The sequence below is a fragment of the Aplidium turbinatum genome, chromosome 10 (genome assembly GCF_918807975.1).
Source record: "Aplidium turbinatum chromosome 10, kaAplTurb1.1, whole genome shotgun sequence".
NCBI classification, from domain to species: Eukaryota; Metazoa; Chordata; class Ascidiacea; order Aplousobranchia; family Polyclinidae; genus Aplidium; species Aplidium turbinatum.
The window spans coordinates 7296306-7311560 of record NC_137481.1 but is presented as its reverse complement, the minus strand read 5'-3'; the positions used below and the strand labels follow the sequence as shown (position 1 = coordinate 7311560).

The 15255-nt window shown below is 37.7% G+C and overlaps 1 protein-coding gene across 2 annotated transcripts; it reads left to right on the top strand.

The window, feature by feature from the left end:
• The first annotated feature begins 2535 nt into the window (after positions 1-2535).
• On the top strand, positions 2536-14366 carry LOC145778498 (uncharacterized). Of its 2 annotated transcripts, none has more exons than XM_082589983.1 (9): positions 2536-2655; positions 3766-3861; positions 4333-4592; positions 4670-4942; positions 5325-5552; positions 6560-6685; positions 8055-8211; positions 10162-10322; positions 10892-14366. In XM_082589983.1, exons 1-9 carry the CDS (start codon positions 2649-2651, stop codon positions 10904-10906), a joined length of 1323 nt encoding a protein of 440 aa, XP_082446109.1. In that variant the 5' UTR covers positions 2536-2648; the 3' UTR covers positions 10907-14366. The 2 variants fall into 2 exon arrangements, with proteins under 2 accessions (XP_082446109.1, XP_082446110.1); XM_082589984.1 differs by lacking the exon at positions 2536-2655 and adding an exon at positions 2773-3021 and having other exon boundaries at positions 10892-14365.
• The last annotated feature ends 889 nt before the right edge of the window (positions 14367-15255 follow it).

Sequence of the window (15255 nt, the reverse complement as noted above, 5' to 3'; positions counted from 1 at the left end):
CCCTATTGGCAATCGTTTTCGATGCAGAGCAGGAGTGCACAACTGTTACTGCAAAATCGTTACACAATTTGAAATCGTTACTTAAAAATAACAACTGTGCACACACTGGCACAACAACTTTCACTACCTACGCCTACGGTACTAATGTAAAAAAAAATTGGGGGCCCCCAAAACCAGGGGGCCTGAGGCCTGTGCCTCGTGTGCCTTATAGTTAATCGGGCCCTGACCAGGAGTGATTTTAGGACCCGAAACCTTTCCAAGGATCCCGAGAAGTCATAGAACACGACGCATATATTTTTGCAATGGTGCATTTTTAACGGTGTCTTGTTCTGGGAGGCTGGAAATGTCTTTTGTACCTGGTCCTCAAAACGTGAAAAAAATTGCATGTTTTTTTTTTCTCAATTTGTTTTAAGGGGAGGGACGCATGACCGAATGCTTCCCTCGATCCGCTATTGACGCAGCCTATGCGCAGCAGTATTGACAAATGTTTTTTGAATCCAGGCCCAGGGTGATTTTAGGTGTCCGAAACCTTTCATGGGAGCCATGGGGTTGAAGAAAAATGTCGCATTTTTTGCGATAGCGCAGTTGCGTTATGTATATTTTATTTTTGCGATAACTCTTGTTTTTTTTGAGAAAAACTTCTTCTTATCTCAGTGCAGTCATTAGCACTGTAGGCTACTTCTCCTCCCAAGGTAGTGTATATTGTTGGCGGTGTCTTGTTTTGAGAGCTTGGGAATGTCCATTGTCCATGGTATCGGGTCCAAATTAGCTTCACGGTGGCTCAGCTGATCCCAATTAAAAGTAGGCATGGCCACCTGGAGATGCGGCCTGATTTGTCACATTTTGCAGATTTTGATTACAGCTACTGCTAGTGCTTGACTCACATTTTTTGAGATGTTTTTACTTTTTCCGGTTTCCTAATGATATAAAACTTTTTTGTTGCCTTGGGGAAGCAATAGCAAATGAGAAAAAGTAAGTTGAAAAACGCAAAATCAGACTGTTATTGAAAATTAACAGTCTGACTAAAATCTTCGAAATCAAATTTTTTTTGGTTTTCAACATGTGAGGATGTTAAAACCTATTGTGTCATCTGGGGAAAAGAATAAAGAAAGCGTAAAAATCTAATTTTTAGAAAAATTTATTTAAACGTTCGCCCAAAGTTAGAAAAACCTGGAAATTTCTGCAAAATGTGACAAATCAGGCCGTATCTTTAGGTGGCCATGAAGTAGGCTACACATTATTTGCGCAATGTTATGTTTTCTGATTGCTATTTTAATTCTACATTTTATATTCACTACAACAGTATTTTGTACGTTGTTTGATGTAGCCTGCTTGATGTTGTGTTAGTCTGGTATTTTGTGTGATGACTGTGAAAAATTTGAATTCTATGGACTTTGGGTCTGATTGCAAATAAATAAATAAATAAAATAAAATTAGAACTGCTGCAACAGTCAGCACATTTTTCCTTCCAAACTGAAATTATTTTTTAGCATTCAGTTGACAATGTAGCCAGAAAAAAACTTTGATGAGCCTCTCAAGCTTCAGTCGTCAGCTAGAAGCTTTGTAGATGTGAATATTGCTGAATGTATGACGTCATGGGCCAGTTTTACGACATGGTTGGTTTCATTCACTTGATCGACCTGAAAGCAAAAGCATTTTACAAAAGATTTGCGGAGCAGCTTTGCTCCAGATATTCCTCGGGAGAGAAGGTAATTCTCTTTTTTATATCATCAGCTGCTCCTGTTGTTTTCATTCGCTGTAGTTTCTTTTTTCTCTCAGAAATGCTTTGTCTGTTTAGTTTAGTTTTCGTTCAAATGCTGAGCTCATCGATTTCTGTCAAAAGAATTCCAGTTTGTAAAAATTCTTAAACGATTCACTCACAAAACTAATTTATTGTACAATTCAATAATATGCTACCTCACAAAATGCATTTGATTTTTCGAAAACTGTAGAAGAATTTAATACAGTATTGTGCACAATGATGCATTTTCTTACAGTTGCAAATATAATAAGCCCATGTCCTAAAACTGCATCGAAATTATCGTTTTATACATTGAGAAGCCTATCTCAAAATTATGCGCTGATGTAGAGTGCAAACTCAGAATTTACACTTGTTGGGCATATCAAATCAAACTTTTGCAACAAAGACGCCACTATGAAAAAACTCTTATTTAGCGCTTATACATAAAAGTTAGCTTTTAAAAGCATGGGTTGCCTCGGTTTAGGGCAAAGCAATTAATTTGTATAAACAAACAACTAAAAATAAAATTTTAGTTATCTAAATTACGTAAACAATTATGCAGACTCACAACATATCTCAATTCAAATAAATACTGCAGTTGTGGTTCCATTTTGTTTATGTGTGTTGCGCAATGGTAAAAAAATGAGGAGCATTGAGCCTTCACCGGCACCCGAGGGCTCCAGCGTTCTTCTCTTTCATTTATTTGTTTTAGAGAGCATTGCTTGAACCGCGCTTTTCTGTGACGATTTGAGACGATAGAGTAGGCATCCGTATTTTAAGCGGAGGTGAAACACTGCAAAGAGGCAAGGACTTTTCTCTTTATGCTTTGTTCGCTGACGAGTTAGGTTTTCTTGTTTGTTTCATATATTTTGTATCATTGTTTTTGTGGTCTTCGAAAAAAATTCAAATGGCAGGTAAGGTTGTTTGTTGATTGTGAAGAAACGAGGTTCTCAGTAGTTAGTGAGTTGTTTGTATCAGTTTTGTTTTGGAAAATTTTGCATCAAAATTGCTAAAAGCAAGAGTGAAGGAAAAGCGCAATATTTGAATGGCGATGGCTTTCTCGTCTTTTGTGAACAACAATGTGGTGCCGCATAAACAATTAAACATCTATACTTTTTGACATAAAACGCACAAGCTCGTAATCAAGTCAACTGTATTTCATTTTCTGCGCAAGCCAGGTCTATTTCATGAAAAAATTACCTTCAGGATGTTAATACATAGAAAATATACAGAAAAAAGCTTTGGTGAAAATTGCACTGTGCTGGATGGCTACACTTGAGGTTGCTTGTTTTTATGCAATCAGTTTCGCTTTTCATAGTTGGATCTATGACTTTAGAAAAAGCCACTACACTTCTATCTTTCACGGTTACTATTTTGTTTGGCTGTTGACTGTCGCTGGTTTATGGTTATTGCTATGGTAACCTATTGACCAACCAGAATGCATCAAGTTCATTCCTTAGTTTTACCAGGACAGATTAAATTCAGGATCTAAACTACCCTACACACTTAATAATGTGTGTTTTACTTGGCAAGATACTAAATTTATTTGCAGATTCTAAAATCTAAATTATTGTTTTATACAGTCATTTATTGAAAAACTAAAACACATTACAGTCATTTCTTTCTTTTGTATTGCCACAAATACTTTTGGCTATAGGTAGACACAATCGTGTTTAGTGCAACATACTTTTTGTTGACTCAATTTTTATTATTTCAATATAGGCAAAAGCAAGGCAAATGAAATTAGGCAAAAACGATTTTTACAAGCGCCACTGATGCTGAGTAATCTCATTTTAGTGCTGTAGCTAGTAAATAAACATTGCCTGCCATCATTATGATATGTTATAGCCAACAAAAAGATAGGCACATTGTTTTTGCAGTAAGCAATAACATATGATTTAAACTTCATTTTTGGCTGATAAAGTTAGATTTATTTTTTTGAAGCTATGCATCCAATTGTAAAAGTTTCTGATTTTGACATGTTTGTGTCTGCTAAACTCATACTTATGTGCAATCAATTGCAGATGGACAGCAAGGTCAGGGTGGTCAGCAATTCAATTCTAATGATTACTACCTCAAGCAGCAAGCTGCCCGAATGCTTAGTGCCATTCAAAAAGGATGTGAGTATTAAGTCTCATTTGATGTACAGTACAGTATTAATTATTATCTGTGAAATAGAAGTGTACAATTAAGCCATGTCTACTCTCCATGCAAGGTTCATATCCATTGAAAAGATACCAGTGTCCTGCTGATTTACTATGCACAATTAATCTATTGTGTTTAACTTAGCTATTTCAGTAAGTGTAAAAAGTTATCAATTTAGACTGAGTTGACTTCGATAAAATTGTTTTAATGGTTTAAATGTCTTGCTGTTTAGTAATTGGAAAGTTCAAGAAATATAATTTATATACACACAGTGTGCTGTAGTGAGAAAACAATTTTGATTTTTTGTGAGAGATTGAGGGACATTAATATGCATCATTGGCATGATTGCAATACTGTTCTTCAACTTATTTTTAATCTATTTTGGTGTTAAATTTTTAAAGCATGTCTTTGAAATACTGAACTTCTTGATTAATTCAATTTTGTAGCATATTTGGTCACTTCGGATACGGACAACTTTCCTTCTCAAGTGCCAGTTGACAGCAATTCACAATCAAATGGCCAACAAGTATCAACGTCTGTGTACATGAATCACCAAGCAACTCAACAGCAGCAGCAACAACAAGAGCAACAGCTTCAGCAACAACAGCAGCAACAACAACAGCAAGTTCAACAACAAGGCCAATCATCCGGTTCATCACATCACATTCAAGTGCAACACCAACAATTACAACAACAATTGCAACAGGTATATATATTGTGGCAACCAACAACTGAGTAAAATGCCACTGGTGCATTTTCTTATTCTTTTTTTCTCTGTTACAGGTACAGCAAGCTCAACAACAGTTCCAACAAATGCAGCAGCTTGCTCAAATGCAACAGCAGTTTCAGCAGCAGTACACCCCAGCAAACTCTGCAGGAGCTATTAATACAGTCGTATCACCTCAAACTTTTAGTCCTCCAAGAAGAGGACGAAAACCAACAGACAAGAAAAAACGAAAACGTCATACATGGGTGAAAAGACCAACGACGGCTTATCTCTACTTTGTTTCAAAATACAGAGAAACACTGAAAGAAGCCGGGGAAGTTGTACCCAAGGTCAGTCGTCTGCTAATCAAATTTAAAATATAGTGTGTATATAACAATGATTGTGTCAGAACTACAATTGCAAACTTTAATGTTTTGGATCTGGCACCTATTTTGTCATAAATTTATTACCGTAACTAACTTTAGCATTTTGATTCAATTTTTTATGCAACTGTTTTTAAACGTTTGAGGTTGTAGCATATGCATTTCTATGTTTACATTTTATGTATAGATACTTTCATGTGAATGAATTAAAAAAATTGTTGTTTAATAGCATTAAAATTACGTTGGACTCAGTATGAAAAAATTAGAGATTTCAAATGCTCCAAAATATTAGTTTGTTTTGTTATTAAAACGTTATGATTTGATTTCACATATAAATTTTCACTTTTAGGCCAAGATTATTACCCAAGCTTGCGCTGAAAAATGGAGAAATATGACTGACAAAGAAAAAGAACCTTTTGTAGAGCTATCAAGGAGAGATCGCGAAAGGTGGCAAAAAGATAAGGCACTAGAAAAGAAGCCAAGAGACCCAAATAGGCCAAAAAGACCTCCATCTGCATATTTTTTATTTCTAGGCGAATTTCGAAAGACTTATGCTGGGAAATCAGATCCTGCAAAGGTAATAAGATATCTTGCTATTTTGCACTGTTTTACATGTTATTTAAAGGATATTTTTTGTTATACAGTATAATTGAATAGTAAAGCGTTTCATGCAAAATTGATGTATTTCTGTTTATTTTAAATTTCTATATTGTAGGAAGACAAACTGTAGCTAGAAGCCGCTGCCTCTTTGATTATGACAGGAAATAAACAGTAACTAGTGGTATTTATGCCAGTTCTGTCATATTAATCATGGGTTAACTGGTATTTCGGGCACTTCACAATTATTGTTCATGAAACAGCCTCCTACATCTTTGGAAAGAAAAGCTTTAAATTATGAAATAAACCCTGCAAATTTAAGGAGATTAAACAAATGTTAAACTGTTGCATTCAATGATTTTATGTGCCTCTCGTAAGGTTTTCTGATAACTCCATTACAATACTGTAGAAGTCAAAACTAATCCTTGTCAAAATGTCGACATGAGATTCAAAATGCTATTTTGCTATGCCATTTTATCAGTAGATTTGTAAGTTTTGCGCCAGATTTTTTTAGAGGTTTATGTCAAATAAGAAAAGTTGCCTGATTTAGTGAAAACCTTGCAATTAAATATGACGACACTAAAACGATATGTATAAAACAGCGCATTAACTATCAACTAGCAATGTTTGGTTTGGTCCCAACAAAATAGGCTACACAAATGGGCTAAAATGTAATGAAGGTACATGCGCAGTTAGCCAAATTTAAACGGTATTGAATTACCGAAAATTTTCTTGCCTTAAAATAAAGGAATGATATAGTACAATAGTTACAAAATATATGTTACCATGATCATGCGAAAATTATATAATTTTTAATTGAAACACATGTATGTTTGCAAGAATTTTCATGTGACTGACTTCCCAGACAGCAAATTAACCATGTTTTACATTGATTCAACGTCCGGATGTTGCATCAATGTAAAAAAACGACTGATTTGTAGTCTGGACTGTGGATTCATGTTGTGTTGACATATTGCTTTGCCGCAGGAAATTACGAAAAAGGCAGGGGAGGCGTGGAACGGTTTGTCAGACCAGCAAAAAACTCCCTACTACAGAGAAGCTCAAATTATTCGAGCCAAATGGGAACGTGATTTGGAGTTATATAAGCAGTCGGTAAGTGATTTTTGCATAACTTATACATCGCAAACAACAACTTGTAACCAACTAACCATAATGTATTTGTAAGGCTTCTAAGAAATAAGCATGGTTTAGGTTTGAAAAGTTTCCCGTAACTAGAAAATATTGGTCGTGTTCTTGTTGTGTATAGAGGGAAGTAAATTTTGAAATGAACAGCAATTCCTTATGCAATACTGTACCAGTAGCTGCCAGATTTTTGTTAAAATTCTTGATGCAGTTAATAAAGTTTGAGCCATACAAAATCATGATTAAAATTGAAGGACTTGTTGCTGCCTACTTCGCTTTGTAATTAGTTGTGTAGTTGGTGTGGAGTCATTATTGAACCGCTGCGTAACAGTAGGCGTAACTGATTTACTGAGCTACAGTAATTAGTCCAGATTAGACCATATATTTGTTTCTCTTGATATTATCCCATCTTGGTCCTTGGGTGTTGTTGATAAATATTAACATTTGAAAAATCAAGCAAATGTGATAGTTGGTGCAGTTGCCATAAACTTTATCACTTGTCAGCATTTACTGCTCGTTAATTTAGTTTAAACTCCTTCAATGTGACATACTGTGCTATTTAGAATAACCCAATACAATACCTCAACACTCTCAGCAAGCAAAAGTCTTTATTTTTACATCGCTTCAGCGTCTCGCGACGTTGAAGGGATTACAAATGGCGACTGTTAGTTATGTTAATACGCGGTGGCAGAACTTTGTAAACTCGCCTTGTGTGGTTATGAAAATACGTGAAGAGTGCTTACACGTAATTATTTCTCTAAAGAATCTTTGATTCAATTGTACCTAAAAGAGTTTCCAATAACCGCTGGGCAATAATATTGCTTTCAATATTGATCCAGCACCAGCTAAGTTAGTAGCAATTATGTATTGTACAATGAAAAATAGTTTTTTAACCCAGCCTCAAGTGACCACGTGGGTAACGTATGTGAGGCAACAATGACTATTTTGAGTGGTCAATTCAACGGTCCGGTTAATTATTTATAACAGGTGCGGACACGCACTGACAGGAAACCATGACCATTCTTCCTGTTGAGCGTATCAACATTGCTTGTTTGCGTTGTGCACTGATGCGCTGAACTGTTGTTGATTTGCAACTTCATAAGATTTCGCTGTCAAGTCTTGCTACATCCGGTTTCCTAGAAAGATTTCACGTGAACACGAGGCGCTACTATAAGCCTTGGTTTAGCTGTTTGTGAAGTTTGTTCTCCCAGCCAGCAAATCAGACGTCATTCATATTTACCCGTGACGTATTGTGAAACATAACCCCAGACAGCAAAAGTCTGTCATTGTGCAAAAACGTCCAATTACGACCACTTGACGAGATACCGATGCGTTGCAGACATCTGTGGCCATGCAGAAGAACGGTCCATTGAGTAGGACGCCATCAATGCAGTCCGACCCTGGCCAATTGGACATGGGGGGTTCAGACACCGACCTTGGTGCTTCTTCCCCGAATGAGAATAGTTTGTCTCAAATTAACCACGGGATGTTACAAGGTATGCTATCAATATATCAGACCTTTTTGCAATTGTATAATGTATATATGAAACTTGTCAATGTAGTTGACTTGCTCAAACGACAGTAAGGGGTTATAAGGCTATTGTTATTTTTATCAGCACAATTTTTATTATCTTGACGCTGCAATCATTTTGTAATTTGTTTTTGATGTCGTCTGCCGAAGTTGTTTGTTGCTGAGGTTATTAGAACAAGAACACGCGGGTTTAGTCATTGATATCACCGCCCCTTGAGCAGATTCAACCCGCAGTTGAAAACATTAAACACTCTTCTTCGCCTGTACCGAGCTTGCGTTGAGTGATGAGTAATGCTTGGCCCAATCACGTGCTGCTGTGGTACTGATTCTTACACATTGACCACATTCGTCTAAAATGTACCACTCTGTGCATGAACCGTCATTTAATCTTACGGTTTGTCGACTATAGGGGTGTTCAATTTCGATTATTTGAATATTCGAAATTCAATTTATTTTCGATTTCCGAATTTCGATTTCGAATATCACAACTATTCACCACACTGCAAAATGTGATTTTATTGAAAGAAACGACATGAAAATTCGCTAGAAAACGCGAAAAAAAAGCGATGAAAATTTGCGAAAAAATAACACAAAATAACGTCTACAGCTCCAGGCCCATGTTGGTGTTTAAGAACACAAGCGACATGGTCACCCATCAGTCGGGATCTCAGCTTCGTGACGGTCAGGCCAGCTTTTGAAAACGATCGCTCCGCTGAAGCCGAGGTCGCTGGGATCCCAAACACTTCAAGTTCATTTTCACAGCGAGCGATTCACTGCCGCGACATTTCGCTGCAGAGTGCAGAGGTTTCGACTCGAAAGCGACATCGAGTATGTTTTCAAGCGCATAAAGCTAAACGCACACTCCGTCTACGTAGCAAATTATGTTGTTTTTGGGTGTATTCAACATCTGATGACATTGAATCGACACGAAATGGTAGATTTTTGCTATGTCCCAGGCAGCAAAATCAGTCATTTTTACATTGATTCAACGTCTGCAGACATTAAATCAATGTAAAAATGACAGATTTTGTTGTCTGTTGTTGGATTGTAGCATCGCAACTCGTTCTAGTGATTATTTATCGCGAAGCTGTTGCGGTTTGCATTCAAAAAGTGTTTTCCTGCTGCCGATCGCTAGTTCATCTATTGTTTTATGTATCAATACAGCATAAAAAGTTGCCCCCACACAGAAATATGCGTGGGGGCCTGGCCCCCACGCAGGCCCGTAGCCAGCCGGGGGCCAGGGGGGCCTCGCCCCCCCCCCCTGAAAAAAATTTCGCCCCCCCCCCTCCCTTGGCAAAATCTCAACATTCTGGAGCAACAGCTACAATTATAATGATTTTGCCCATTGAAATTTTTTCGGCCCCCCCCCCCCCCCTAAAAAAAGTTGACCCCCCTTTGCTCTGCGGTCTGGCTACGGCCTTACCCCCACGGCTTAGGCGCCTATGGATTCGGTAAAAAATGGATAAAACTGCGACAAAGCTCAGCTTACACTTTCTGCTATTGCACAACCTAGCTATCTTCATTCTTGAGAGAAATTTGTGAAATTTGGCATTAAAAATGCCAACCTGGCATCCCTGGTGCAGGACTGGCCGTTGGACCCGCGAGAGCGTGTGATAGTCAGGTGATCGACGATGCGCATGCGTCGAAGTCTTTTTTCGCTTGCAAAATGTGACAAGACAGATTTCGCGCCACTCGAGTTACATTCAACCGCGTTCAGCCGAAAGGGCGGCTATGATTTCGAATATGTCCGATACGAAAAACGAATTTCGAATATCACCTTAATCGAAATCGAATCGAAAATCGAAATTGAACACCCCTAGTCGACTATGAACATTGAACTTACACACAGTATAGAATTAGATGACGTAAATAAAATCAAAACAGCCATGTGATCCAGCGTAATTATTTTTTACAGGAACTCGCGGTATAATGGGAGTTGCTGGTGCCCAAGCTCTCGATGGACCTCCACAGACACCGTCTCCAGTCAATGCCGCATCGTCATCCATGTCAACATCAGGCGTATCTTATCAGTCTTATCCTCATCACATCGTAAATGCGCAATCGCCAGGATTGCAGGTTATTTCAAGTTGTATGCTTACCTTTTTATCGAGCAAAGCTTCGCATGTTGGCAGAAAACAATTGTTCCGAACAAAATTCGTTGCATAATTTAAATTATAGTATCAACACAATGTAGTTATGGATATGTTCAATTGTAGTTTTGTAGTAGTAGTCCAGTTTTAATCCGGTGATGTTCCCATTACCAACGTTGGCCTTTCGTTTAGTTTGTAAACTTAATTTTAACAAAACTTTGTAAAACTAAACCTTAACAAAGTTTAGTTGCGGGATCTTAAACTAGTTTGAAATTTGTAGTTGCCTGCTGAAGGCTTTGTGCGTTTACTTCATGGCATTCTATTTTCAGCTGATACGATTTGGTATCACTAGTTTCAAAACAAAGCTGATATATGTCTCTTATAATGATGTCCGAATTATTACGTGACAAGCGTCGTTTAGTTGGCCGGTGCTGCAATTTCCTGTTTCTAAGGTCGCTACCCATTGCATGACGTAATACTTAATGCTATTGCTAAACGTTTTAATTGCCCGCGTTTTTTCATCAACATTTTTGAAAAAGAAAGTTTTTCTTACAGTTTCAAGGGAGATGAAAATCTATGAGCCTCACTCCACAAAGACGTGATGGCGGGTCGTTGATGAGGACATGGGAGTCTACATGCTCGGATACGTTGGTAGCACCACAGACACCCTCTATGATGTAGGAGGAGATGAGGGTTGTGATTATCGGTTGCTGCAAATGAGTTTTTCAATGTTCTCTTGTACAGTTTTTACTATTATCATTTGTAGATTTGCTTCTCACTACCGATTGTGTAATCTACTTGAATTATTTTTTTAGCCTCAGACCTCTTTTACATAACGCAAAAACCTCAGTTCAATCTGGTGCTTTTGACCCTTAGCACTACCCCTTTTTTTAAAGCTTTGAAGGTCTGGTCTGCTACGACGAGCCGACTGTTGTTGTTAAAATATACGGCTCGTGTTGTCTGGAACCATACCGCTTCACTTCTATATCAAAAAGGTGTTAGGTGCAGCTAGCATAATACCTCTTAGCTGTTGCACTTTTTTTTCCACTTTATTTTCTGTACTTTTTTTTTTCTTTTGGTAAAAATTGCTGGATATTCTTAAGAGGAAGAGCTATAGAAAGTTTGTTTGTTGCAAAAATTCAGTTTCAAGTATTTTGTTGCAATATTTTTGACGTGATGAGTGAAATGTGTTCAAGTGGGAGATGACACGCTGCAATGGGTTGGGCAAACATGTCCGGGCACACTGGTTCCTTTACGGCAATACGGCAGCCTTGCACAGTTTCAAGCTGCACAAAGGTCAAAACAGCTTCATGAGTAACACGTCATGGTTCGTAACAGAGGGATGTAAACCACTCAGCTTCGTTTTTCCTAAAACTTATTTTCGTATAAAAAAGTTATTTTAGGTCGCTAAACGTTGTTACGCTGCATTTTGTGCTAAGCTCTTGTCACAAATTAAAAGATAATAATCTCACTAAGCTTAAAGATATAATTCGATGCTAGAAAATCGTTCAGCGTGCAAAATGAACGTGTAGGAATAACGTGAGTTTTCAACCCTGAGTGTAAGTACTTTCACATCAAGCATGGCATGTTTCATGATAAAAACTAAACATATTTTACGACCTGAAATGATTGGCTTCTATTTCCTGTCGTGGAAGGTCGACTGATCGTCTCCATTTTTCTTATCAAATTAACACGAAGCCACCACCATTGCACTATAGTGGTTAAAGTTCGATGGCTTCAGAGGAGAGGAACAGCAGCCAAGTTTTAAATTGAAAAGTATTCAGTGAATTTTTTTATGTAAAATATACGTGCAACTTTCATGAGAACATTTTCGCGAACATCTCTTTGCCAGCATAAAAGTTACCAATTTTATGCCATGTAAACGTCTGAGCAAGTGGCAGCTTTATAAGCTGGGTTTGTGTTTGCCCTGTCTTTTTGCAGCACGTTTCATCGCATAGTGAGTGCCTTTGAAAACAGATTTGAAATGAATGGTTAAAGGCGTACGCTATCTCTTCCACAGTTGTATGATTTTCGCCAGTATACCTTGTCCAACCGCAGATATCAAGGGAATTTCATTCAATTCGAAAATCCACAAATTATGTCAACAACCGGTGTACTGATTTTGGTTTCTTGTTTTAGCTCTGCTATTTCATCGTGCTTTTGACAATTTAAACGTTTCCATCATGTTTTACCTCGAAATAGTTATTTCAACCCAGCCAGCAAATCAGTTCTTTTTCACATTGTAAAAAAATACTGATTTGCTCACTGGGAGCTCAGTCACGCTTTCGCAAATGGCCGTTTTCAACTTGTGGTACTGCGACAGTGGCATTCTGGGTATTCATGAAAGCTAGACACGTAGACAGTGTCCATCAGCCTACCTCATTGACTGCAAAGTTCTTTTTTTTTTTTTTAGAGCGTTTCAATGATTTTTCTTTTGTATCCACGTATAAGTGACAAGGCCAAGGCTGCTGTATGTGTAGCGACCAGTCCAAGTAGCAAAATGACGTAATGAATATTTGATTATTTTTTATGGCTTTTCATCATAAACTTTCCATGACCGAACAATTTATTTTTGGCAATGCGTTTTTAATTTGAAACTGTAGGTGACAAATAAAAAAAGTCACTTGTTTGTGGCGCCTGTCATAAGAATGGATTTCTTCCACCCAGACAGCAAATCGGTCCCTTTTATATTGATTCGGACTGATTTGCAGCCTGGCCACTAGTGTAGAATTTTTTCCATTTCGTGATTTCACAGTTTAGATGCATTGTCGTTTTCAAGAATCTCATCCCAACTATCAAACTCCGTTCTTTTTACATTAATCTGCAGACGTTGAATTAATGTAAATACGGACTGATTTGGCCAACTGGCATGACGTTCCCACGTCACAAAATCACTGGTTTTACCCTTGTTTGCCATTCCACATAACCCATCGTGCATATTGTATCAATGTATATAACACATACGTATTTCCTATTAAAAAATCTTTAAAAATAATCTCTTTGCTACGGGCCTGGGGTTAGCACAGCCTGGGAAGTAAAAAGCGTATCTTGTCGTTCTTCAGCTGATTTTTGAATTGGAATAAAGTGAATATTACTGCGATAGGTTAACAGTTCAGCTCTGTCGTGTAGCGTTACTGCCGTATTGTTAACGTATTGTGCATAATCCTTTTTGTGTCTTCAATTGTAGGCTATTAGAAGCACTACTGTCATTTGACCACTTACAGTCGTTGTCATGTTTTCTGTTTTTCCTTGCCGTCAATTTTATGTTACTTAAACGTTGGCAATCAGCTTTTAAACGGTAATTATTCTAATGAAGGTTGAAAAAAAGTTGCTTGTACCCTTGTTCAAGCTAAAAAAAATGTTGAAGGTTCAATTAAAGAAAGTAATCCTGCCCAGAATCCCACCTATGTGACGCAGTGCTCGAACACCACCTCATAAAATGTCTGTGTTGTGACGAACCCTCATTGTTGCGTCTTCACCACTAATCCCGTTTTAAGATTCTGTTTTGTGTCAATCAGCTTCACATAATATTAGCAAACACATCTCATGGTTTCTTGATGTTTCGGTAACCTTCTAGTTTAAATAAAAAGTATGCTGGTCGAAGTTGTGGCTTAGTAATTGAATTTTTGTGAACCAACACCTCCAAGTAATAGAAAGAGGTTTGAATATTAATACATTTTCCTAATTCAACGAAAGTCTTGATAGTAAAAGGGTAGATGCTGTCGGTATTGCTAGTTTATGTTTTTTTTGCTCACGTGAAAGAAGGAAAAATAGCTGTGTCACGTGGTAACTTCAGTCAAAAACGTCACAATTTTCCTTTTCTGCGTGTTTGTGGTTTTAGTTTGAAAATCTACGCCGGTGTCCGACAAATTGTTCGTAAAACAATTGTTCGTAAAATTTATTCTTCGTAAAACAATTCTTCCTAAAGCATTTTTTCGTGCATGCAGTTAAAATTTGATGTATACGAAAAAATGCTTTACGAAGAATTGTTTTACGGATTTCATTTTACGAAAAACAGTTTACGAACAATTGTTTTACGAACAATTGCTTACGAACAATTTGCCTATAACCATCTACGCCAATGCAAATATGAAGCGGAGCTAAGCATTGGAATGGCTTAGGAAAATTTGTATGAATATCATGCTGCAAGTTGATAAAAAGCTTGAACGGTTATTGATGTGGGTAGCTACGATTTCAACACTCTCCGGAAACGTCATAGCTTAATTAAACGGTCTCTTTCAAATAGAATTATTTTTATCATGTCCAGGCTCATATCGTCTTCCGTTAGCTCAGTTGTTATGCGCCTGGCTCAAGATTACGCGGCGCTGGTTCGACTCTCGGGGTGTGCGCTTGAGCAACGCATTCTAAAGACATGCTCTCCATTCAGCTGCACCGAGTGAATGGAATAATTCCCCGCCAAGAACACTTCAACAATTGGAAAACTTCACTCTGCCAGTCTCGGTAACCGTCCTTGCGTCACGAGCCTCTACATTCTACAAGTATGCGAAACTACCAGGAATAACTTATCAAGGCTTTGTCAGTCCGAGTATAAAGATTCAAAATAAACCATCTAGTGGTTGAAGATGGAGATTAAGTTGACTAAGAAAAACAATCTTGTCCACCTCCACACATGTGTGAGGACTTTGCTGAAGACTCGAATGTCAACAAAGAACCTGGGCCAGCACTTTCACCACAAAGCCAACGAGAAAACGAACTCCTGGAGGTTGCTTTCGTAAGCAATTCTGAATAATGGCCAGGATTATTTTTTCGTTGACCTATAGATTTTTCTATATAATACCGTAAAAAAAAGGTTTAGACGCATTAATTTAATTACCAGTTTATACATTATCGTTGGCGCACGGTAAAGATCTCAACTTGATTGCCAACAAATATGTTTTCTAGCATAAAGGAAGAGTCTG

Coding starts and splice junctions, on each gene's coding strand:
- LOC145778498 (XM_082589983.1), top strand. Junction 3,862..4,332: donor TAGTGCCATTCAAAAAGGAT/GTGAGTATTAAG, acceptor TCAATTTTGTAG/CATATTTGGTCACTTCGGAT. Junction 5,553..6,559: donor GGAAATCAGATCCTGCAAAG/GTAATAAGATAT, acceptor GCTTTGCCGCAG/GAAATTACGAAAAAGGCAGG.